Source organism: Mangifera indica, chromosome 6 (genome assembly GCF_011075055.1).
Source record: "Mangifera indica cultivar Alphonso chromosome 6, CATAS_Mindica_2.1, whole genome shotgun sequence".
In the NCBI taxonomy this organism is placed as follows: Eukaryota; Viridiplantae; Streptophyta; class Magnoliopsida; order Sapindales; family Anacardiaceae; genus Mangifera; species Mangifera indica.
Window position 1 is genome coordinate 5,214,392 of NC_058142.1, and position 26,936 is coordinate 5,241,327.

The following is a 26,936-nucleotide window of genomic DNA, read 5'->3' on the forward strand; positions in this document are numbered from 1 at the left end:
CCCTTGTATATAACAAAAATTTTTAACAGATGTATGATAATAGGTGGATATTTGAGTTTTTAGAAACTCCACAATATGAATTTGAGAATGGATTAAACATTGGGTAGGATCAAGTCTTTTGGCCAATTAAGAGTAATGCAATATCCAATTACATAAAAAGCATCATGTATACTCAAATGTGGTATGCCCAAAGACTAAAAGCCAAACAAACACCACCAAGAAGCTACCAATTGTTGCTCCTGAATTCACCTTCCATCTCAATCACATTACCATCTCTAAATCACAACACATCCAATCGATTTCTACCTTTGAATTTTCATCAAATCATCATCTAGTGAACCGTTGAATAATCCATCTAAACACAATCATACATGACAAGGCATCTATAAAAAAACATACCATAAAATACAAATGTTTAACATCAAAAGCTTTGACTGAAAGCAACACAACACAATATTTGAATTTTAAAATTAAAATATGACCATACAGCAGCAAGTACAATACAAAATAAAATACAGTATAGTATAGACCAAGTTATAGTGTCAGGACAGAGTATATTCTTTTACCTTGCCTGCAACATCAAGACACGACAGCAAGGAAGAAAACAAATCAATGCGACCCACTGCACCCAAAATTTGGTGTTGGGTTACATTCTTATGACTAAAAATCATATGCATACATTTACATATATCATTCCAAATCAGATGTTTAATCAAACGTGCCAGAAGATACCTGATTTATGGTTCAAATCACTTGGAAATATATATGCATTGACAATAAGAATGCGACTGAGCAATTGCATAGCCAACTTACAGGAAGATCAGCCCAAGTTCGATAATCATCTGTGTTACTAAAACATCCAACAGTGAAGGGATGTAATGTGAGACTGAAAACTACAAAACAATGTTGCCTCATAAAACAGCCAAATGAAAAGCACCTATCATAAAACATTGGGGCTTGGGGACATGATTTGTCAGAGAATAATTCGTGCATATGGATATGGTAAAGGCAGACATGGATAGATTCCTGCCAAATTGGCAGAAATTTCCAAGCCAATATAAACAAAAACTAAAAAAAACAAATAATGCTGTACTAATTTCACCATACATCTACCATCTATGCAACTGATCCACAGTTTATTCAACAACATAGCCAACTTCACACTACAGTTCTTTGCGATAAACTCTAGTTAAGAACTATTTGGCAGTTGTCATATTGACAAGGCTGATGAGTTTGAGGATAACGCTCATGTCCTGAAATGTAAAATATAAAAGTCTAGATTGCAAATAGGAAAAAATTCAAGTGCCACTTTAGTTTGTGTACTTTCAACAGTCCTGCAAACAGATTGATGAACTAGAAGTGACAAAAGAACGCAGTACTTATGCTTCTGCAAAGCTTAATACAATTTCTAGGCACTTTTTCTGTAAGTGTATAACGAAGATTTCAACACTACCTACTCAAGTAAAAATTACAGTATACAGCTGAGAATCAAGTCGGCTTAAAGAAGCCCAGTTTACGCTTGCTTTTCTTTCATCCACTCTACAAAATTGTCTAGGATCAACGGCCAAGCCAGATTCGGATCATAGTTATCGAAGTCTGGGAAGCTTATCTGTCAAATGATTAAAAGGTCATCAAAGGCTTAAATACCAATAAAAACGATGTTTAAAAAAAACCTCATTATTTATGGGGAAAAAGCCACTAAGAATGTCACCTGGTTATTATGCAAAACCAGATGCAAAGGAGCAAACATACTATACAAGATAAGATAAAACCCCATATCCTCTCCCCTTTTTAATTTCTACGATTATTTGAATGATAGTTTGATCACTTTCTTGTAGCATAAACTATAAGATATTTTTCAGAACTAATAACAGAGAAAGTAGCAATGGTTTTAACGCGACCCTGATCCACACTTCCACACTGTAAGAGAGAAAATCATGTGGACTTACAATTCCAACCAACTCCATATCCTTGTAAAGATCCCTCCAGAAGGTGGGCTCCCAATGCTTATAATATTTACTCCAACAGAAAATTTGACACATTGCCACACATCATATATACACTTCCACCTTGACAAAAAATCTGTTCCAAGGAATGTTCTTGCAAAGCTAAATTCCAAATCAGAATACAAGCAACAAATATTCTTTTTACAAGGGCAAGTCTCTGCTGATTGGTGCATGTATGCCTAGTAAAGCAAAGATCTTTTCTCAATTATAGGTGCAATTAGAAGCGTACCAACTTGTCAAACTTTCATTTTATAAGGACATAATAAAAAGGACGAAGAAGTTCCACACCAAGAGTGGATAAATATAACTACCTCATTGCAGAACCTGAAGAAGCCCATCCACTGATCCATGTTTATGACCTTGTAATCAGTTTGAACCTGCATCCAGAAGACATGTATAAGAAATATTTATATTAGCATCACTGTTTTTTCACTCAAGTATTAAGAAATATGAGGTACACTCATTTGTTCAACATTTTTCCTCTCGGTTAATAATAGGGCATACATGGGTTGGTGTTTAAGGATGGTTTGCTCAATTTGGTGCCACTCAAGAATAAGTTTTCTTTTGAGCTTTCTGCCCACAGTGATGGTTTATGTATTTGGGAAAAGGTAAGGCTGATAGGGAAATGGTTTTTCTCTTTAACTTAAAGATATAACTATTCTTCCTATAAGTAAACAAAGCACAAAAAATATTATGAAATAATCTCTCTCCTAATTGGAAGATAATTAATTATTCAAATTTCCTAAATATCTTTTTATTCTACCGATGTTGAACCCATAAAAGATGATATATCCTAGTATCTAAAATTAAAATGAGATCTTCAATTAACAAAAGCATGATGAGTTGCTAGTGTATTAACCATATTATATTAAATATATCCAACAACGTATCAAATGAAATCTCTGAAGACATGTAATCAAATGGCCACTCACCTTTAGATACTCAATGAAATAGTCAACCTGGGCACGACATTGGGATCCTAAAACAAGATCTAGCAGTTCACAGACACTCTCTATGTCCACACTCTTCTGTTTCTCTTCTGGTAGAAAAAACCATATATATTAAAAAGAAGCACAAAAAAGGAAGAAAAATCTTGGATGTCTCAACACCCAACTTCATGTGTCATAAACTCATAATACCTGTCAAACAATATCGGAATGAATAGGCATAGAAATCCATAAAGTTTGATGGCCTTTTAACCTTTATAAGATGAAAAGAAAATGTCATCATTTCTACACCATTTAATATAAAAATCCAAGAATCATTTAATATATCAAGCTTTTAAATATGCAGATGTTCAAAAAGGAAGACTGTAAGAAATTCTACCTCTTTCTCCAGCTCTGGGAGGGACTTCTTTAATTTATTTACATTGTCAGCCCTCAGTGATTTGAGTCCCCTTCGCCACTCCTCCTATCAAAAAAGGATTGTGAAGGCAAGTTATAAGGCAATACCAAATAAACCCTACAAACGCATGAATTAATAACGTACTACTGATGATCCTCAAACACAAATGTTCGACTGAAGCAATGCGTCAAACTGGTTATAAAAATTCTTCTTCATTTAGTATACATGTTTGAGCTGCTTCCAAACAGTTGGCACATCAAACAAAGACCACAGAGAAACACTTCTGGGCCATCACTTTTCTTTCACAGAGGTATTAACACACTTCAAATGGGATGTCAACCTAGGTGTGACAATTTATACAAGACCCATAAACACATTTCAATTCAATCCAATGCAAAGTCAATGGTATAGGATTTACCTAAACTGGTTATGGGTAAAAATGGTTGACCATTTAATATGATAATTAATTAGGTAGTGTTCAGATTCAACTGTCCAACCCAGAATTGATCATCATTGACCTATTGACCCATGTAAAAGTTATTTTCAATCAGTCTATTCTTAATCAGTGAATTGAGTTGTAAGAATTCTCAATCCCATATCATGTATGATCCACAATTAAAAAAAAAAAAAAAGCGCTTGCCAACCATGTTTGCAAAAAGATGGGCAAAACAACTGAAAACTTGTTGCTAAGAAACACCTAACATATAATTCCTAGGCATTAAGTAAATCTGTAACTATCCAATGGTTCACTTTAAGAACTTAAAAGCAATTATATGTTTCTAAAAGGCTCATCCAACACAAATAACATATAAGGGAAAAATTTTCCAATGTTGCATTTTATTCAAATCCTCACCCACCCAAACACACATATTCTCCCTTTCTTTTTCAGTTAATAAACAGTGAAAACACATGTTTCTATCCAGCTCAAACCTATGCCAGTTAAAATTCTAGAACAAAGAATTTAAACAGATTTCCAAACTTCTTCAAATGTCTAACTTCCCCACCTAAAAGTTGATAATAAAATTGGTACTCAACAGCTGGATTGTCATATAAAATGATATGCCAATAAACATATAACTGAAGGATGCAAAACCAAACAACAATTCTGTCTAGTTCAGATAAAATAGAAAGAAAAATTTACAAATAAGTTTATAAAAGTAGAAGTGCATATGAGACCAATGATCCTTACCAGAGTAAAGTATCCTTGCTTTTCAGCTTTCATTTTCCTGATATGTGTAGTCCATCAGTTCTACTATATTATCTTGATGCTTAGAGTTAAGAAAGGAGGTATCAAATGCATATGTATGCAACTTACCAAGCCAGCATCAAGACCCTAACATCAGTATGATTGACTTCCAAATCTGAACAAAGAGCTTCAATTCCTTCTGGGCTGTTCAAATAGTATATATAACATCAGAAAGTATTCACATCTTAAGATGCTAACTCCACACACACACACAGATACAAATCACATCTTGAATTACAACAGTATAATGCTGTTTGATACAGGGATATCTTAAAGACTAAAAGATAATATAACAAATATTTCCATTAGTAGGTTAACACAATCTATTGTGGCTATTATAAAGTATCTGTTCTTTCTGCTTTTTCACTTTTCTAAGATCATCGTAAATATTCCTCATTCTTTTGAGAATCCTCCATGTTCCTCAACAGGAGTAATTTTACTCACCTTGCAATTATGGCAGTTTAATTTAGCATCATTTACCACTTAAGTTTGCAGCACAATTTTTTTTTTGAAACTAATATACATACCAAGATAATTATAGTTGCCACTACAAACATTTGAGTTCCACTGGAGGATAGCAACATAACAGTTCCAAAATCTTTTTCACAGAAACAATTGCAGAAAGATCAAGCACCATTTTAATTATCAGAGTTTGTCAGCTCTCAGACAATTAAATGGTCAACAAAACAATCATGTCAAAGACCTTGAAGATAAGGTTAGACCTTCAGCTCTAGGTCAATGCATGTAAAGTGATAAGGAGTAAATAAATAAAATTAAACAAACAACCTAAATGCAGAAAGAAGAGTGAAAAAGAAGATAAACTGCCCAAATTAAGTTGTACATCCAAAAATCATAATCCATAATAGTTCATTAGCAATTCTCCTTGGCTTAAGTAACCTGGATATTGAGTATTTTAGGTCATACGTTATCAAAAAGCCATGAATTTATTGCCAGTAACTATCAGACTTCAAAAATCAGTATTAGCCAAGTATTTATGTGGGCCCTTGGCTACCTTAAATTATCCTCAACCATACAGGTCAAAAGTTTATTTAAAATCTTCTGATAAGACAAATTTTTAGTTAATACTAAAATTAGCATCAAATATACAATGTGTGACTGTGATTTTGAAGAACCCTTGTTATAAATATGCAGTGCAACTGTTTTTGGAGTTTCCACTGAATCTATGCAGTTGTCATACGATTCCAGGGGGAACAGTGTGCCGACAATATTGCTGCTAATGCAAAGACACCTGTATGGTCGAGGAGGCTTGCAGGTACCTCACATTGTTTTCTTTTCTTTTCATTAGTTCTCACATATATTATGGTAATTGGACAGATTCTGTTCATTAAAGCATTTAATGTACACTGTCTTACCATTGTGATGGGGGCTTGTTTAAATTGCTATCAGTTAAATTTTTTATTTTATCTTCTTGTTGTTATTATTTTTGTTTTGCCTTTCTTTTGTTTTAAACCTCTGAATTCGTGAATGCAGTCAGAAGGGATTTTCAGAATAAATGCAGAAAATAGTCAGGAGGAGTATGTGAGAAACCAATTAAACAGTGGAGTGATACCAGATGGTGTTGATGTGCACTGTTTGGCAGGACTAATCAAGGTATCCGTTAACCTCTTTTGACATTCAGTATCTGAAAACATGTTTGATAGATATTCAAAAACAATTCTCAAAGTTGGAATATTATATAAAACAGAGAAAATGGCTCCTTTTTTTCAGGCATCTTAAAAATTTTCAATCAGATGTATTTTCTTGAAGTTTCTTGTATTCCCTTTCTCAAAAAAAGAGGAACTGTATTTAAGCTCTGAACTAAACCACCATTTAGTTTCATGCAATTTACATGCCACTTCAAAATCTCCAATTTTAGCATCTCACTCTCATTGTAACAATGACATTCTGGCAAAACAAAATGGCAAACATGGATTTCTGTAGCTACAAAGACAGGTAGGACTTTATTGAATTGAGTCAACCAAATTTTGTGCATGTTAACCGGGTAACAGGTCTGCTGTACAGCCATTATAAAGTTATATCATATCTAATATGGTGTTGACTAATATTTCCTTTTTCTCTAAATCATCCAAAATTTCATGAACCAAATAAAGTATACTCCAATCTCTACAATCAGGTTAACAGTAAGTTTGCAGCATTACCCAACACCAACAGTCTCACTTATGCAATTGCATTGGAAATTGTATTTGTAACCATTAATTACACAAATTTTAATCAAACATCACTATGTTTTATGAAAACTCGATAATGACATTTATATTAAAAATTATGAAAAATTATAATATCAATTCCATCAATCAAATCACACATGTAAAAGTGTCCTTACTCAATCACACCAGAAGATCTATTTGCATATGTGTAAAACAGGTTGTCAATTCGTTCCATCTCTTTGGAAGATGCTTTACCAGAAGCTGAAAAACAAGATACAAGATGATTATGACTTTCTAATAAGAGAATAATAGATAAATTTTCACAAAACGGACATAAACAGTGACCAGTTACAAGTTTTAGCTCCTTAGCTCACTATTTTTCAGCCATAATATGTTAATAGGTTCACTTCTGTTTATCCCCATTGATTCCGTTTATTTTTTTTTTCCTCTTAAATCTTTTACATCCATAAACATGATTGACAACATACCAACCTACCATGAATAATATGATAAAACCTACAATCACTGAAACATAAAACTTAATTAGCACAGTACAAACATATATGTAATGTACTTCAAACAATTTTGACCAATTTGTGACATGTTTATTGCATTTTAATTGCTATTGGCTACATTAGTTGGAAAAATGAACATTTAGTAAGGGTCATCACAGCATGTAGGAGAACTAAATAATCACTCTCTTCTAATATAAGGGCAGAACACTGGACACAGAAAAGTTTTCAATTTATAGCCGGTCCAATAATTATCTTTGCGTGTGCACATTTTTTCATATCCATATTGAACACAATTAGTTATAAAAATTCCATCATATGCACCTTTAAGTTCTGGAAACAAATCCAATACACCTCTAAATTCTATCCAATACATGCTGTATTCACTTAATTGTAATTGAAAGCTGGAGCTTCTTCTTCTACTTCAAGAAAGGTAAAAATTCAAAAATAAATGGCGCTTATAGACATAAATTCATTGAGCATTTCAAAAGCAAAAAGATCATACTAAGTGAAAAAGAATGACCAGACTTCCAAAAACAATTGTACCTCTAGAAATGAACAGACGTAAACTTAAACAGAGCCAAGGAATCTGATCGAGCAATCTTTTAACAACAGAATTTTGCTTAAAACAATGAGAATTTCAAAAGAGCTGATAGTTTAAAGATCATCATATCACAATTAAGATAAAGAAAAATAGAATGAAATCAAGAGATAAAAAATGAAGATCGAGAAAGTAAAAAGAATGGATACCAGAGAGAAAGGGATCAGCGGAGTCCGTAGAATTACTTTGACCCGTTTTCCTCGATGCAGAACGACGCATCTTCACCAAAAACATGAGAGAATTTTACTTTTTAATTTCAATTTTGAGAATCAAACAATTATATATATATAAAAGAAAAATAAATATATTATAAAGAAGGAAAAAGAAAACCTCGGAAGTGAGCGAACGAAGAAGAAGCTTCGTCGCACGGTAAAAGTATGATGATGCTGCTGGAGCGCCAATTTCTGTATGGAAATCCTTTTTATTATTATTTTATTTAATTTATTAGTTAAGTTTGCTTTTGAATTCGATGTAGTAATAAAATTAGGTCAACGAACAAATTATATAATTTTTATTTTTTTTATAAAATAAGATAACAGTTCACAGCTATGTGGTATGATTTTTTTTATTTTAAAATCAATTTATTATAAATTATTATATCAAATTATATATAAAATATTGTATAATTTATTTATATATATAATATCATTCATTATCATAGTGTGAATATACTTTAAGTATAGAAAATGTATATATAAATATATCATAAATTATATATCATTATATGAATAATATATTTAATAACATGATAACATATTATTTATATATTTATTTTGTAAACTCAAATTATCTATAAGTAATTTTATTATTTAATTAATATTTGAGAGGATTGGTTAGTTGTTTGGTCTAAGAGGCTTGCACAATCCAATTTTATTCAATTTGAGAGTTTTTTTAAATTAAATTGAAAAAATTGTTTAAAATTTTTTTAAACTAAATCAAATGATTTTAGACTTCAAATTAAATTAAACTAAATTAAAAAAATATAATTGGCCAGATTTAGATTATGATTTGAATTTATTAAAATTCTCCGTAAATATAATATTTAAGAAAATATAGTTTATGGTTTAATTCAGTTTAAAAATCATCGAACCTATAACTCAAATTAAAAATTATTTTTTAATCATTTATTAATCTAAAATAAACTATTTTATATACTAAAACAAATTAAACTATAGTTTTTAAATAATTTATTTAATTTTATAATTTAAATCAAATTATCCATACCTCTATTTGGTTGGGATTAGTGGCGTTGCTATGAAATGGTTTTTCACGCGCAAGTGCATCAATGCCGGTAATTTAGACACGTAAATTTCGTTTATTATATCATTTTGATACATTTTTTATTCGGTAAAGTTTAATATAAATTCAGTCAACATTCGGCATTAAATCATAATCTTTTAACCGGCATGAATCTGTAAAATTATAAAGATAGTAAAGGAGTGAAAATTGAAACCAAATCTAGAAATATTAAAGAAAATGATAATGCAATCACAAGATGTGTTTTGTCGTTTAATTTTTTTTTTTTTCCTGGGACTAAATATATAGACTAAAGCCTCCCTTTTAGTCCCATCAAATATTAGATTCAATTCGAAGACATCTAGTTCAATTATATTGATAATGGAAGCCAAGTATGCAACTTAAATTCGTGATTACAGTAACAAACTATACAACAAGAAGCTGAAAATTGTTTAATCACAAATCAGTGCTCAAGTCATAACTTGAAGTTAATGCGAACAATCTAAGAGGCGATCTCTGAAAGATAACATGAAAAAAGTGATACCGCATCCTGCAGATGATTAGAGCGGAAGTCTTCTGGAATGGGAGCACTCAAGACGGTTTCAAAGCAAGATAGCTGAGCATCTCGAGTTGGACCCTCGCTGATATCTGATAGCAGCAAATTGGATATCTCCTCTGCCATCTTCGAATATGCAACTCTGCAATAAAGATTTGTTCATGGTTAACTTCTTGGCTATTGCCTTTTTAACAATCCAATAACACAAATTTTATTTTCATTATTGTTGAATTTATCTAACACAAAAGCATCTACTCAATTTATACATGGCGAGACTAGTTCAACAACAGTTCCTATATTCAAGCGCACACATTTTGGCTTTAAGAGAAGCATGTTTCTCTTACAAAAGCAAACATTGTATCCACATATGCACATAGACATCTTTTGCTCTTTTCACCAGGGGTCTCTATAGTAACTCTTTTTATAGTGCAGAACACTACAAAGCTACCAATAAGAACTGTAAAGCACAAGGATGTAATCCAACAGCACGCCGTTAGAAGGGTCAACGGTTACAAATGAATTGCAGAAAAATTATCGACAAAAGACCTACCATACTGAGTATTAAAACCATTGACATGCCAATAAGAATGTGTTTGTGATTTTTTTTTTTTTTTTACGAAAGATAACCTTTGTCGAAGGCATTTATAACAAGAAGGAATGAGTTACTTGGAATCTAGGATCCATCATAGATTGACAATACATGAAAGTCGCTTGAGGGCAAGGTAAAAAGGTTTTCTGTCAGCTAGTCAGATACTTTATAAGCAAATGATGCACACAAAGAATATTTATGTTCGACAAACCAGCAAAAAAGCAGGGGCAAAAGTAACAACAGTTTTACTGTTCAGAAACGATGGAGGACAAAAACTTTTTGGATTAGTGGTATCCCCAACACTTGGATAAAACATCTAAAGATTCATGCATGAGATAGTGCAAATAAAACATACAAAGATTCATGCATAAGATCATGCAATGCTGCAAACCCATCTGTTACTTTACTAGAAAGAAGAGTAGACACAGAAGCAGGGTAACATTTCTGTTTCATATGAACATATCTGGGAGGTGTCTCATAAAAAATAAGTCCATCAGGTAATTAACAGGATTTAGTGGAAGGCAAAAAAATGTTGTTGGGCATACAAGGTGTAAGCATGATTAACATTTTGTACTTCCAGAAACTAAAGTTGAAATTGGCTAAATTACCTTGCCTCTATGGGTAATCTACCATCCCAAACTGCCAAAGACTCATTCAAACGATCAAGGAAGTCCTTGCAAGCAGCATTTTTGCCCTCAAGGGATTCCTACAAAAGGAAATACTTTCTTCTGCGATCAGCAGTAACATAAAAGGATAAGTAATGACTACAATTAGCATGGACCATATTCCACAATTACAGATCCATTGCCTGAGATTTCTACTCTAATATTTTGAAATCATCTGAGGCCACTCTATACAAAAAAATTGGCATCATTGTTAACTAAGCCTATCTTATAGGTTTACTATTAGCAGAAATTTCTGTTACACCAGCATCAAGTCATAGCTTTTTTAGTACTAAATAAGCTTTAATTAATATGTTACTGACGTGTATTCATCCAGTTACATCCCAGCACCAAAAATAGTGTAGTGGCTGATTTGCTCCTTTGCATGAGAAATATGAAACAGTAGTCCACAAGCGGAAAGAGATATAAAGTTCATGTGAATCAGCAATAGTTCAGAAATCATTATCCATTCATATCCTAATATAGACTTCCACTCCAATTTCAGAAACTTAAGCAAAGCACTGCAAACTGTTGAGGCTGGGATCAAATCGAATTCAACACAACCAAATTATAAGGCAGCTCAAATTTAAAAACTGACAGAAACCACAAAACAGAAAAGCCTTGAGCTGAAGGACTAGTATATGTAATGATTTAGAACATAAGATAACAAGATTCAAACATACAGCTACATTTATGGCAAGTTCCCTTACCATTTCACTCATAGGATTGTCATTTTCCTGCAATGAACTTCTTATTAAATAGAAAGAAATGTAAATTCCAGCTCCCAAGTCCCAATTCTCAATCTCTGACTTGTGGTTCTCCATGGATGTCACAAGCCTCCACACTTCTGAGTGGTTGCCTTCATAAATAAAAATATGATGCCAATTACAAACAATTTAAGCACTGCTACAGAACATGTAAAAAATTTACGACAGTTTAAAAAAGTATCAAGCGTTTGAGTTATGCAACCAATTATACAGTTTAACATTGATATGTTGTGACTAGACACTCATAAAAACAAAACAATGAAATATTTCAAGACCATAGAAGTGCTAAGATTAAACAAATTTAAGAACTACAGTCTTCAAAATCAGATAAAATACCAAAGGAGAAGGAGGTTCATAATAGATTTATTATATGAAAGAAAGAAATAAAGGAGCACAAAGATGGCCAAGCTGTCCACAGTAAAGATTCTATCTCCCAATGTAGGGACCAAAAAAAAAAAAGAAAAACTTAACAGAAGACTCCCCAAAAGTGTGAATATAGTCTGTCAGAAATGATCTCAAATTCAAATTTGTCAGAACCTGACAGCAATGCATATTGGAGGTGCTTAGTACCAAGAACTCCATGCATGTATGACCCCTAAGAACACTCAAAAATCCATTAGCATAAACTTATTAATTATAACTTAGAGCTTGCTATTTAAATATCACTCTAGAAAGAAGTAACATCATTATAGCCTGTTTCATGTACATGTAAGAAGCAAAGTTTATTATTTGAAAAAAAAAAAAAAAAAAGCTTGTGCCAAAATTTGTGAAAACATATAAAAAAAAAAAAACTGCACAATTCATTGGTTAGACAGAGGATAATCACAAATTACCTGACAAAAATAATTTATGGGCGACTGAAGTAACATATATAGAGTGAGCTTTTTGCCAATTTGCACATTCAAGATAGTGTTCTAAGGCCTTTGAGAGATCACCGTAGTAACTAAAATAAACTGCCTGCATTCAAAAAAAAGAAACATTTGAATGAGTTGAAAAGGAACTCGATAAGGGAATAAGAACTTCATTTAAGATTCCAAGAGTTTCTCATGCAGAAAATTTGAGAGTGGTGCAAACAACATTATTTGCTGTAAATTTGTAATATAATTGACCCAAAATATAGTTAAGTTTGCCAAGACAAAGAAGTGTATCAAAATCTTTGATAAATATTAAGTCAAAACAAAACCCAAGGCACATATGCTGGAATCAGTGTTATACCATAGCTTCATGCAGCCACTCCGTTGGAACACCCAAATCCTCAATAAACTGGCGTTGTGATTCTTGTGAGCTCCAGGATTCACAATATTGGAACAAGATTTCTCGAATAAGGGTAGCCTGCAGATATGGATAATCATCATGATGAGGCATATGAAGGACCACATAGATGGCCCAGTGACACTGTCCCTGACACAGCAACTGAGAAATAAGTCCCATGTCAAGGCTTTGAAGATCATTAGAATTGAAGGCACCAACTGCTTCTAAAACTGCACGTTGATGCCAGATCATATGGTAGTCTAGTGGATCATGTGTTGAAGAGAAGGCACTAAACATTTTCTTCAAAAAGCCGAATTTACTCTCACCACTGGCATGAAGAAGCATCAGATAATATGAGAGGTCAAAGTGTTCCTTTGTACCCTGGTGAATAGGCTCATCTATGGGTCCTTCATCAACATAAATTGGAACAGGAGGTGGAGCCTTTCCATCTTCAAGAAGGTGCTGATAAGTTTGAAAAACAACAGGCAATGAGGTGTCAGGTGGTAGTTGATACCACATCAATAACCTAGGAACCTCTTCCAATCAATTTTAACATCCTGTAATGAGCCATGAATATGGCCAGCAAGCAACTCATAAAGCCTAATTCTATCTTTCTCAATGAAATTGAAGTCCATCCCATTCAGTCGCCAAAGATCAAGCTGACGAGCAATATCAGAACGGCTCACCATGGACCCACCAGCTTGACTTAACAAACAAGCCAGTCTTACGTCTCCTCTGGAAGCAGCCAGTTCCACAGATGAGTCTAGCTGTCGCCCTGTTAGGAGTAAAAATATGTGCTTTAGATAATTTGATTCATCCAAGGAGCTTACTTCCTCTTGTACCCGGTGGCAAACACTCTCTTGCAGCCAATAACTGAACTCTGCCCTTCGAATAAGAGTGAGTGCTTCTGTGTCTACATCTGGAGGACCTTCCTTCATATCCTGCATAATGTCTTCCTCATTGTCAGCAGCCACAGGCTTTGATTGCCCACTATTTTCTCTTTCTGAAAATAAAACTTTTATCAATTCCCAGACCATTACTTGGTGCATCAAAACCAAACGAGCAGAAGAAGATATCCCAGGTACATCCAGCTCTGCCTCTATAATGTCTATATAGCTCCGACAAATTTCTGAAAGCACCAAACGATTCGACACAACCTTTTGAAGCTTCAACTTGAAGGAACCAACCTCTACTTCTTTTGTTTCATGATTCAACTCCTTGTGGAGGTTCAATGGAGCATCAAATGAAAATTCAACAAGTTCCTTTCTCACTTTGTTATTCTCATCTCTTAACACTTTGTCAATTGCAACCTTCTCCACATTGATCACAGAAGATAGTACCCCATGTGAGTTATTAGTACCAATTGGAGCACCACTGTGAACAAGGATGCCATTTGGGCCCCATCCAACACGAAATGATCTACTCATAAACAAACCTGCATCAACAATATTGTGAGAGTGGCTTCCAGTTACTGGTGTCTCATGCCTGAGATCCAGCTTAAACCCATCTGATTTTATTTTCTTTACAGGCAAGCCCTTATTCTGTTGAGTCATCAGAATTGTTCCAGGAGAAGCAGAATCAAAACTACCAGGGTGGTACTCCAGCAAAGCTAGTGGAGGTTTTCGTGCAACAGGTGGACTAGATCTGTGGCTCATTTTCTGGGAGGAATACTGCAGAGGAGATCTTATGTATTCTTTAACAAGGGATGGTTTCTGCCGCAAAGGCATCCCATTGAAATCATCAATCTCCTCTTCTTGAAACATCAACATTCTCATTTCTTTCACCTTTATCGGGTCAAGCCCAAGATGTGCAGGAAGAGAATGAGAAAGCTCAGGTCCCATAGAATCCATTTGTGTTTCTTCATCGACATCATATACCTCACCATTCATCTCTGCTGAATCTTGAACAGGGGTTGCATCATCCATAGCAATATCTTCTTCCTCATCTTCACTTAACCCAAATCTGCTAAAATGGTCAACCAAGAATTTCCATTCACCATTCATAGAGTCAAACGAAATGAACTGAGCGCCTTGTCTCTGTGTACTCTCCTTCAATTTCTTCACAACATCATTTAAATGCCCATCTTTTGAACTTAAATTTCTTATTTGTAGCATCAAAGTCACTTCAGCTGCTTTGTTTAGGCCCTGACCATTTGCAGGCTTTGAATCTTCATCTTCATACACAACTAACTCATGCCTATGGAACTTTACAATTTGATCTAGATCTAGACATCTAACATCAGTGTTCCCAAGAAACTTTACATATCCATAACCATGCCGTCCAACTGTGAAATCAGGAACCCGGCTAGAATAACCTGGATCTTTGACTTCACTCCTAATCAAATCCTCCAAGCAAGGTTTCATGTAATAATCAGAAGACTGCAAAATAGGTAAGACATCTCTGATCTCTCTCAATATCTCACATGATGAAAGATCAGCGTTATGCAAGATCTTCCTTTTGTTGTATTGAGATACATTAGAGGAAGTTCCAGCAGCAGAGCCCATTACATGAATATTATCCGATGAGATATTTATTCTTGCACTATGAAGTTCACAGAAACCCCCTGATAACATAAAATACAATGTCAATGTAAACAGCATAGAAACACTTTCTACATTAAAAAAATTGTAAAAAAAAATTATAGCCTGAGTACATATAACTTTTAACACTCTAATTAACGAAAATGGAAATTACATTAAGATAAATGAATCCAACTTATAAATACATTGTCAAATAATGGTCTCACATTCAACTATCAAGATATTGTATTAAAAAGTTTCAAGTAATAAGTTAGAAAGTAAACCAATTCAGTCTAGAAACCTAACAAGAGCACTGTAAAAGCATGGACTTAATAGCAGACATGCCAAACCCTATCCCCCTGTTTGGCCGCTAAGAAAATTAACAGAAAACAATAGAAAATGAGAAATTAACCTCACATTTTCTTCGGCTTGAAGATAATTTCAATTCTCTTAACTCTGCGACACATTTAACGTTAAAACTCCAAAAAAAAAAAAAAAACAGCAAATCCAAATTGTATGAAATTTAAAAATCTATGATTACTTATACGTGAACTTCTTTAAGCAACCGATAAGTTAATATTTGACGTAGTAAGAGGAGTTTCGAGGATTACCGACGACCGGGAGCAGAGAAGAAGAAGCCATGATCGCGCCTAAGAAGCAGAGGTGAGAAGGTTGAGGAAGGAGAGTTATGGTTTTGGTTTGATGTTGTTTTCCCGGTTAGCGGCAAATTCCGGTCTACGGTTGAAGTGAAATGAGGATCTTGTGAACTCTGGAAGCTGGAGAATGAGATAGCATTTTGCAGCCGCAGCGGCGTCTGAACTGAGGGAGGGAAAGTTGCGACTTATTTTGACACCGGGCTGGGCTTTGAATTAATGAGCCACCCCAAGATTTCATAAATCGCTGTGTTTGGGAAAAAACAAAACAAAAGAGATATTTAAGCCCCAGCTCCTTGAAATTACAGTCTTTCCACCTTTATGACCGCCGATCTAGATCCCATGAATCCAGATGAAGAGTTTCATTTTTTGTTTGGATGACAAAGAGTTTCGTCTTTTGATTAGACAATGTCTTCATTATCTAACATCATTCAAATAAAGAGTCTCATTTAGACAATGACACATCTAAAGACAACTTTTTGTTTGAATTCAAACGAAACTCTTTGTCTAAATTTGTTGAATTTAAAGCAGTGACTAGAGAGGTGAAAAGGGGAAAATGTGATAGGTTAATGATAATAGTTTTAGGTGAAAAAAAAAGTTGTTAGAGATGAAAATAGTGATCGAAGAGATGAAGAAGAAACCCTTAAATTTGAAGAAAAAAAATATAACTTTTTCAAATTGAAAAACTTTAATCAACAATAAAATTGTTTATTTAAAAAAGAAAATTAATTAAAATAGGCACGAAATTTGTCACATAAACCTTTTTCGCCAAAATCTTTGTAGTTTTACTTTTTTAAGCAAACCCTATTTTTTATTCCAATAATACCCTTTATCCTATTTCTTCCTATCTATATTAGTTTTTACCAGAAAATTTTTTATTTTTTAGAGTATACAAATTAAGTTTAATTTGTCTGTAATTGCTAAGATTTACATATAAAAAATAGATTAAATTTTAATGTAATAGTTGATATTTACATACCTTTAGAAAATGATAAACATAACTATACAAAGAGTGCATGTGGTTTGTGCACAAGTGCTAAAGGTGTGTGTAAAATAGGGAAAGGATACGCATTTTTTCAAAATAGTGTGAAAATATGCAAAAGGGTACGTGTTTTTTCAAAAGGGTGCGAAAATGTGCAAAACAGTGCAAAAATATACGAAAGTGTAAAAAAGTGCATGAAACTGTGAAGGGGTGTTGGGAAATGTGAAAGGGTGCATAAAAAATATAAAGGGGTGCATGAAATTGTGAAGAGGTGGGTAAAAATGTGAAAGGTACTTGAAAATACAAACGGATGCATAAAAATACAAATGAATGCATAAAAAATGTAAAGAGGTGTTTGAAACTGTGAAGAGGTGCGAGAAAATGTAAAGGGGTGCATAAAAATATTAAGGGATGCGTGAAACCGTGAAGGGGTGTATGAAATTGTAAAGAGGTGCGTAAAAATGTGAAAGGGTATGTGAAAATACAAACGGTGCGTAAAAGTACAAATGGATACGTGAAAATACAAACGAGTGCATGAAAATATAAATAGGTACATGAAAATAGAAATGGATGCGTAAAAATATAATCAAGGTGCGTGAAAATACATACGAATACATAAAAATACAAACGAATACGTAAAAATATAAAGGAGTGCGTGAGAATACAAATGAGTGTGTAAAAATACAAACATGTGTGTAATAATAATAATAATATATTATATAATATAATTTATAATATATTATATATAAAGGGGTGCGTGAAAATACAAAGAGGTAAATACCCCTTTGCATTGCATTTCCACGCACCCTTATATATATAATATTATATTATTAATACAATATATATTAATAATATAATATATACTTTTTATATTCTCACACACCTTTTTTATAATTTATATACATTTTTTATATTCTACACATCTGTTTGTATTTTCACATCCCATTTATATTTTCACGCACCCATTTATATTTTTGTGCACCTGTTTTGTATTTTTATGCAACTGTTTGCATTTTTACGCACTCATTTATATTTTCACGCACTTATTTATATTTTCACACACCCATTTATATTTTTACTTACCCTTTTATATTTTTACACACCCGTTTGTATTTTCACGTACCCCTTCATATTTTTTCACACTATTTCACGGTTTCACACACCCCTTCACAGTTTTACGTATCCCTTCACAGTTTTATGTACTTCTTCACATTTTCACATACCCTTTTATACTTTCGTATATTTTTTCACCATTTCACACATTTTCGCACCATTTCGAACAAACATGCACACTTTCCCTAATTTTCGCATCCTTTCAAAAGAACGCATACCTTTAACATCTGTACACAACCCACACACAGTCTCTGTATAGTTATGTTTATTATTTTCTAAAGGTATGTAAATATCAACTATTACATAAGAAATTAATCTATTTTTGACATATAAATCTTAACAATTACAGAAAAATTAAACTTAATTTATATGCTCTTAAAAATAAAAAATGTTCTGATAAAAATTAAATTTAATAATAAAAAATATGATAAAAATTATTATTTAAATATAAAATAAGGTTTGATTAAAAAGTTAAAACTACAGGGATTTTATCAAAAAAAGTTCAGGCGGCAAATTCCGTGCCTGTTTTAATTAATTTTTCATTTAAAAAAGATGTCTGTGGTGAAAGTTTGGAATACATCAAACCTTCCGTTGGAACAATCTTTTGGCCAATTCTTAAATTATGAGAATTATTCTACAATTTCTTAAACATTATTAGCCTGACATTTCCTCTCCCTATAAATACCGCTCTCTTTTCCCTCTTCTTTCAAATCCAAAACACAATCCTTCTCACTCAGCTACTCCCTCTCTCTGTAAATCCTTCTCAACATCACACTTATTGTTAACAAATAAAAAAACTCATTCAATGGCTACTTTCGGCACTGCTGCTACTGCTACCAGTCAAAACCCTAACAAATCCTTCGAGGTTTTTATTTCTTTTGTATTTTCAGCTTTTTTTTTTTCCCTAGCTTCTTTGTGTAATTTTTCTCTAACATCTTAAGCGGTCTTATGAATTTTCCATTGTTATAGCTTGCCTATTTGTAAATATCGCTTGTAATTGTGTTAGCAGATATCCGTCGATATTTTTATTTATTTATTTATTTTTGTATTTTCAGTTTATTTTTGAAAGCTTGCTTGTGTAAATTTTCAATACGATCCTAATTGGTGCATGAATTTAGTGATTGTTATAGCTTGCCTAATTAATTAATTTTGCAATCTGTTGTGATAATAGATTTTATGATTTCATTTTCCTTTGGCTAAGTTAAGCAAATATGAATTGTTGATGTTAATCGTGGTTAAACATCTTGTTGTTGCTTCTCCTATTTCATAGGGCTTAATTTTGAGCTGAAACTTTGTTAATGATTCTTCCTAGTTTAATTTTATTTATTTTTTATCCAAAGCATTTGTCAACTCAACTGAATCATGAATGCACTCATGTTAATGTTAGTAGTGTTACTTACTGCTCCTGGGATGAAACTGGGAAGAGTATTGCTTGTGCTAAAATAGGTTATACTAATTACTAAATTACAAGTTTTGTGGTGAACACTATTTTTAGAAGCAGCATTGTTGAAAAAAGCTAAATTGTAGGAAAGAATTACATGCATATGTGATTTATTAAAACAATTTTTCAAATCCCCAAGCATGTAAAAATTTTTTGGCATTTTATCCTACAAACCTTAAACATATTTTAGGATAACATGTGATAGTACATTAGACTAAGTAGAAGTGTTATGAAAAACTTAGGCTTTAGCTTATATATTCACATTTTATATTCGTCTAAAGTTTAATGGTATGGAAGTTTGGTGCTTCGGTGAGCTTTGTTGACAGTTTAAAATATACTTTGTGTGAAAAGAAAAGGATTTATGTGAAACCTCTGAATGTCAGGTGGCTCAGCCTCCCAGTGATTCTGTTTCGAGCCTTAGTTTCAGTCCCAAGGCCAATTTCTTGGTTGCGACTTCATGGGATAATCAGGTTCTGGATTTTTCTCTGTTGTATAGTTTATGTCTTCTATTTGTTGGTTAAAACTGCTGTATTCAAATTCCTCCCAATTGAATGATATGGCAGGTACGTTGTTGGGAAATTTCACGCAATGGAGCTAATGTGGGTAGTGTTCCCAAGGCATCAATTTCGCACGACCAACCAGTAATTTTAAACCAAGTTTATTCTTGTTACAAATCCGTGTTTCTGTTGTGCAATTCATAATTGCAATTTATAACTTTTGGCTGTCTTTCCATTTTAAAGGTTTTGTGCTCAACATGGAAGGATGATGGAACTACAGTCTTTTCTGGAGGATGTGACAAGCAGGTGAAGATGTGGCCTCTGCTGTCTGGTGGTCAGCCAGTGACTGTGGCCATGCATGATGCACCAATTAAAGAGGTTGCCTGGGTTCCAGAGATGAATCTACTTGTCACTGGAAGCTGGGACAAGACTGTGAAGTAATATTTTCTCTCCTTTCTCTTTGTTGGTCAGTCTTATACTGTTGTTCGCTGGAATTTCTTGGCTATTTAGTTTAGGCTTATAACAGAAATGGTAATTTTTTCAAGTACTTTAGGTTTAGGACTTGCATACTTTATAAGTCCACATGCTACGTGAAAGTAGCCTCAACTATTTGCAAATTAGCTGATATGTGAATCTAGGGAGCTAAATCTAGTTTACATTATCTTAAAAGAAGTAATGGTCAGATGGTAGTTCTATGATCTGTTGTACATGGTGGGATCAGATAATGGAATTCATATGTGTGGAAGGCTGGTGGTTCCACTTGATGCATGTTTTGTTCTGCAATTTTAAACTGTACTAACACTTTTTGCTGTGAAAGAGGTGGGGTGGCAGGGCTTGGACTCTCAAACCATTGGCCTACTTTTTCAGTGCTTAATAATTACTAGTTGATAAAGGGAGAAGGCCTAGAATAAGAGTATACTATTGTGGGAAGTGTGTCTCTCTTGCTCTCGTTCTGTCAGTTTGTTTTCTGGTTTAATTTCATATTATTTTGTGATAAATGTTAAGATTTGGTTAATCCAACTGCATTTGTCTTCACTGTGTACTGTTTATGGTTTTACACGCATCTATTACATGTAGACAGCGTGCTTGCATATTTGAGTTCCTTGTGTGTGTCAGTCACTGATGAGTGTTTGTGATGATATCCAATCTGTAATTAGGTACTGGGACACAAGGCAGTCAAATCCTGTGCACACTCAACAGCTACCTGATCGCTGTTATGCACTCACAGTGAGGCATCCTCTGATGGTTGTTGGCACTGCAGATAGAAATCTAGTTGTCTTTAACTTGCAGAACCCACAGGTACGTTTTCTTATTCTTTGATTGCATTGTTTTATAAGGAAATTCAAACAGGAAACAATCATTGAGAGCAGTTTAGGCATTTGTTATTTTGAATTGTCAGTACTAGTAGCCTAGTTAGTGTAATTTCAGATTTAATATTTTAAGCATCTTATTGAATGTGGCATTATAACATGTAATTACTAGTTGATTTTTTTTTATGACCAACCACCGGTTGATTTTCTTCAAACTAAAAGTTATCCTTTTGGGTAATCCACTTTTATCTTATATAAAAGCCTTATGGAGGTCCTTCAATTGTTCTGCAAAACCTGGTCTAAAAAAGAGTGATTTCCTGTTATCATTGTGGTTGTTATTCTCATTTCTTGTTTACAATATAAATAACGTCTTTTATAATATGTTATTCTTAAAAAAGATTGATGTTGTAATTTTTAAGTTAATTTTTTATGATATGCATTGTGATTATATGTATTTTATCTTTTCTTTTCCTTATTTTTCTTTGATAAAAAATGTTGTTAATCTTTTCAATTACTCACGTCTGACTATGTTTTCAAATTGATTTGTTCTCTGTCTAACTTGATAGTATTGGCCACACAATTTTATTCCTGTATTATAAGTAAATGAGAAACATATTGAAAACTGCTGGTCATTTACTCAGTTTAGGTGCAATTTTATGAAAGGGTGGATGTAAGATATCTTTTCATAAAACACCAAAGGGGTTAAGAGGATGTGACATGTTACTTCCGTTAGAATCTGCTATGAAAATGAAAATGTTTGTGTGGTGATAAAGTTCTAAATTTTTTTAGGATGCCAATTGTCTGAGTTGGAGATTGCTTATGACTATATCTTACAAATTTGTCTGATAATGTTTAATGATAACAGACTGAATTTAAAAGAATTCCTTCACCCTTGAAGTGTCAGACAAGATGTGTAGCTGCCTTTCCTGATCAGCAAGGGTTTTTGGTATGTATTCAGTTACTTTTGGTTGTAGTCATTCCCCCTCCTTTTTGTGACCTTTATTTTCACAAGAAGTCCTTAGCTCCTGTTCCACTTTATATTTCATTCATTTTTTGTTTTCCCAGTGTCATTGACTCTTCACTACTTCCTATTTAAGCTTACTGCCTTTGTTTCCACTTCTTTTTTTTTTTTTTTGTCCATATGTACTATGGTGATTGGCTAGTCTGATAATTAAAAATTGTGATTTGATTTTTTCTAGGTTGGTTCAATAGAGGGAAGGGTTGGTGTACATCATCTAGATGATTCACAGCAAAGTAAGAATTTCACATTCAAATGCCACAGAGATGGCAATGATATATACTCGGTCAATTCTTTGAACTTCCATCCTGTAAGTTACCTTTGTGCTTTCTGATTTTATTTGAAGTTAAAAGTATTTGGTTGACTGCATTTCATGCTGGTTTATTAAATTTTTTTATTATATATAGGTTAGCATAGACAATAGATTTTTTTTTTCTGTATGGAGAAATAACATCTATAGTTAAATTCTATTTATATTCATCCTTTTTCATCGGAAGCTAAACATATCGTATGTGATCTATATTTGCTGGCAATTGTGATGCTGGAGCCATAGTTAATTTTGTACCTGGCAGGTGTAATAGTGCAGCAAAGCTTTACCAAAACAATTGCTCCATGTTGGTTGATAAGACAACCTTTTCTTTTCCATCACTGAAATGGAAATCTTGTGAATCATGGAAAAAATTTAAAACCATGTGAGGCACTCTACTTTTTACAAAAAAATTTCATCCTTTTACTTCCAAAGTTCTTAATTTTATATCTGAAATTTGTTACTAAATCTTTATGTACTACTACACTTTTTGACCATAAAAAAATCCGACGGAAAAAGGGTATACAAATTGTTCACCTAGACCTGGAATGGATAGTCAAAAGGCAGATCATCTCGAAAAGTATTCTAACTTATGGAGAAAAACTGTTGTATTAGCCTTCACACATACTTAAACTGTTTATCAATCATATAACAAGAATTTCTTGTGTTGCTGAATCTAGGAAATACAAGCACACAGGGTTATATCAACTCCTGCTGTATGAATTTGGTTCTCTTATCTCAAGGTCCTTCAGGATTTGAGAGCTTTCAAGTGCAAAATCTTGGTTCTCTTTGCTCATTTGTTATATTATCAACTTTGGACTCGGGGGTTAATCATTGTCTTCTGTTCCTGAGGATCTCATGTAACTGCCTTTTGTTTGCAGATACATCACACTTTTGCAACTTCTGGGTCTGACGGTGCATTCAATTTCTGGGACAAGGACAGTAAGCAGAGGCTCAAGGTCTTTTCTATTTTCTTTTCTTTATCACTTTAAATTTTCTATATTTTGGCAAGGTTGAATCTTGTTTTGTCCATTTCATGCTAGCACATTGTGCTGTTCATACTCACTGAATATTTGCATATAATAATTTCTTTTTAATGATTTCAGGCTATGTCAAGGTGTGGGCAGCCTATTCCTTGCAGTACATTCAACAATGACGGCTCAATATTTGCATACTCAGTATGTTTGGTTATCGATGTTCCTAAAGTCATATCATTCTCTTTTTCTCAGATTTGGCTTCTTCTTTCTTCTTTTCCCACTGTCACACTTGTTTACACATGCATAGAGAGATGCAATGTGTGAGGTTATAAGCAGTGGCAATTTTAAAAAGCTCGCTCCTCTCTCGCCACATTTAGCAAACATGTCTATTATATGTCATAGTTATCAGTATCTTACGATACGCGATACGTATCATGAGGTGTATTAAACTAATACGATACAATAGACGTATCATATGATACGATATATATTCTATGATACGATATATATTACTAATATGGATCGATATATTTTTTAAAGAAAATGATGATATCATAAGAGTATATATGAGAAATATTAAATTTTCAAGGGTGTTTGTGATATTTTTTAAAATGATGATATGTCATTTAGATTTTTTAGTATTTTATTTTTTAAAAGTTGTATCAAACAATATGTTATATAATTCGACTATCATGTTATATGTCACCCTTATGTCAGGGGAATGTACTTTTATGTGTGTGCATATATATCAGTCGAAAGTTTAATAATTAGTATTCAAATATAGAAAAAATGTTGTCTACCCCTATTTGAGTGATTAAACTGCAAACAAGTGTCTGGTTCCTGTAGCATCCCGGTACTGAACTGTTGAATTGATGCTGCGGAGATCAATACACAGAGTATGAGTAGATTACATCCCTCACCCCTATCAGGTGTGGGCATAAAACTCCAGTGACAATATTTATGGTATTTGTTTCCATTGAAGGCTTCATTTGGGCTCCTAATATGGATGGTTTTTTGGTGGTCCTCTTTATTATTAATCTGCAGTAACCACTTTAGTATTGTCTGTTATTCTTTTAATTCTCTTATCGTCCTTGACTGAATTGTCTTGATTACTCTTGAAAATTCCTGTAGGTTTGTTATGACTGGAGTAAGGGTGCAGAAAATCACAACCCAGCAACAGCGAAAACATATGTCTATCTGCACTTGCCACAGGTACCTTTATTTTAATCATATATTTGCAGAATAACTTGTAATAACAGTAGTGCCAATCGGCTCCATGAGCATGTTTTATTATTATGCAGGAGAATGAGGTAAAAGGCAAGCCACGAGTTGGAACAAGTGGAAGAAAATGAAGCACTTTATAATTGGGAGCATAAAGTGGAAGCCTAGAGAAAAACTATTTCTCATCTGTTATTTTATGGTTTATATCATGGGTATCTTTTTTCCTTGCCGTCCAAGAATCCGAATCCCTCTTGTTCTTTTTGTCGGTAATAGGAGTTACGTTTTCTTGAAGGGTGTCACTGTTTTTGCTAAGATGAAATGACTTTGGTTAGTGATACTCGTAATAGTTTGAATTCATTGTCTTTGTTGATTATGTCATTTGATTGATCTGCTATTCTTGACACGATTAGATCGATGTAGTGTCTTGCTTCCGTTTAATGTGTAATTCTTTGTTGGTAATTTTTTCTAATCATAAGCGTAATCGCCATAGGAAGAAAATCCCATATTTCTAGAGCTTCTATTACTAAAAGGCTGTATGGTTGTAACACATTCAAGAATAAAAAAACAACTAAAAGTTCAAAAGGGTAATTTTGGGGTGCTTCTGTTTCAAGCTTTCTCAAAAGCACCTTGAACTCATTTGAGTTTAAACTCAATTCGATTTGTATATAATAAAGTTTGAACTCGGGCTCGAGCTCGTTGCAGCTAAGCTTAAACTCGGTTTAACTTGTTTCGAGTTTGATCATTTAATTAACTCGTTATTAAAATGACGTTGTTTTAATCGTTTTGTATCAAAAATTTTAATTCGTAAATTTGACAAGTAGTTCGAGCTTGAAATTATTGGCTCAAGCTCACTCGAACTTATATACGATTGGCTCGTTTCGGATTCATTTGAACTGATTTTAAATAAACTCGATTCGAATTCAATATTAGATAATATATTTAAATATATATCTATTTATATTCTTAAAATAAATACACATAATATTATTATTAAAAATAAAATAATATTTAATTATATAATAATTACCATCTTAATATAAAAAATTGTGCATGCTCAACTTCTTTAAAAAAACTCTGAAACATTATTTGCTTAATTAAATTCATTTCCACAACGTAATCAGAGTTGAACGTACCTTAATCCCATACATAAAAAATTTAAAAAAATGGCAAACAGGTGTACTTGCTTCGACTTTCAACAAAAGCTCGTTTATAAATAAAAGCTGACTATCTTCGTTTCAAAGGAGTAAGTTTAATTGGTTGACATTTAAGAACAATCCAGTTCCTTGCCTTCGTTACAATTCTCATACCTGTAATCACGTTTCATTTCATCTGAATGCATGTTTGTATTCTCAAACTACTCATTTTCCAGGGGAAAGTTCCCATCATTATAAGATAAAACTAAACAAGAAAGTCACTCAAATATTCATTATTATTTCTCTTGACAATTTCAAAAACAAACAAAGTTGAATTATTAGCATTCTTTTCTGTCTCTCCTTCAAAAATAGATTATGGCTGTAAGGCCCCGTCCCATTTCAGCATTTTATGAATTAATCTCTTACTCATCTCAATAACGGAGCTTAATTTGAAGACACATTTTGAGCTTTGTTATTTGAGATAGATAAAAGATAATTACACAAGCTTCTGTATTTGAGGATTTCGTATATTTTGTCATTTAAATTATCTTTTAACAAATAAATTCAAAACATATAAATTTGAGAAATTCTATTACTTTAATTTTGGGAAGGAAAAAATGACCCACCTGAGATCATTACAAATTATGAAAATTGAGGTAGGAGTCTCAATCACAAGGCTATACATTAACTGTAATCCACAAAATTGGAGGACAAAGATGGATGGATGGATGGGTCCAATAATTATGCAACTTTTTAAGGTTTTTACATGCATGAAATGAAATTAAGTGCATTACACAAGTCCTCCATTCTTTGAGTAAATGTCAAGA

The 26,936-nt window shown here is 33.0% G+C and overlaps 3 protein-coding genes across 8 annotated transcripts; 1 reads left to right on the plus strand and 2 right to left on the minus strand.

Annotated features, from left to right (window-relative positions):
- Positions 1–88: 88 nt before the first annotated feature.
- LOC123217914 (DCN1-like protein 4) lies at positions 89–8,355 on the minus strand. Of its 6 annotated transcripts, none has more exons than XR_006502584.1 (11): positions 8,208–8,355; positions 8,027–8,096; positions 6,941–7,025; positions 4,666–4,740; positions 4,540–4,576; positions 3,333–3,416; positions 3,146–3,206; positions 2,939–3,045; positions 2,318–2,383; positions 733–842; positions 89–622 (listed from the first exon to the last, which is right to left on the minus strand). XR_006502584.1 is itself a non-coding variant. In XM_044638992.1 (10 exons), the coding sequence occupies exons 2-10, from the start codon at positions 8,094–8,096 to the stop codon at positions 1,514–1,516; spliced, it is 681 nt and encodes a 226-aa protein (XP_044494927.1). In that variant the 5' UTR covers positions 8,208–8,355; the 3' UTR covers positions 1,255–1,513. The 6 variants fall into 6 exon arrangements, 4 of the variants coding, with proteins under 4 accessions (XP_044494927.1, XP_044494926.1, XP_044494925.1 ...); XR_006502585.1 differs by having other exon boundaries at positions 733–850; XM_044638992.1 differs by lacking the exons at positions 89–622; positions 733–842 and adding an exon at positions 1,255–1,609.
- A 1,103-nt stretch (positions 8,356–9,458) lies between these two features.
- Positions 9,459–16,527, minus strand: LOC123219061 (nuclear pore complex protein NUP96). Its single transcript, XM_044640777.1, is given in 7 exon segments — positions 9,459–9,811; positions 10,867–10,964; positions 11,631–11,779; positions 12,521–12,644; positions 12,903–13,462; positions 13,465–15,501; positions 16,069–16,527. Coding segments are annotated over 7 exon segments (3,195 nt in total). The 5' UTR covers positions 16,100–16,527; the 3' UTR covers positions 9,459–9,615.
- A 2,259-nt stretch (positions 16,528–18,786) lies between these two features.
- LOC123218210 (protein RAE1-like) lies at positions 18,787–25,435 on the plus strand. The gene is made up of 11 exons (XM_044639502.1): positions 18,787–19,070; positions 20,030–20,116; positions 20,210–20,287; positions 20,387–20,580; positions 21,301–21,442; positions 22,319–22,399; positions 22,653–22,781; positions 23,660–23,737; positions 23,885–23,956; positions 24,887–24,967; positions 25,057–25,435. Exons 1-11 carry the CDS (start codon positions 19,011–19,013, stop codon positions 25,105–25,107), a joined length of 1,053 nt encoding a protein of 350 aa, XP_044495437.1. The 5' UTR covers positions 18,787–19,010; the 3' UTR covers positions 25,108–25,435.
- Positions 25,436–26,936: the final 1,501 nt, after the last annotated feature.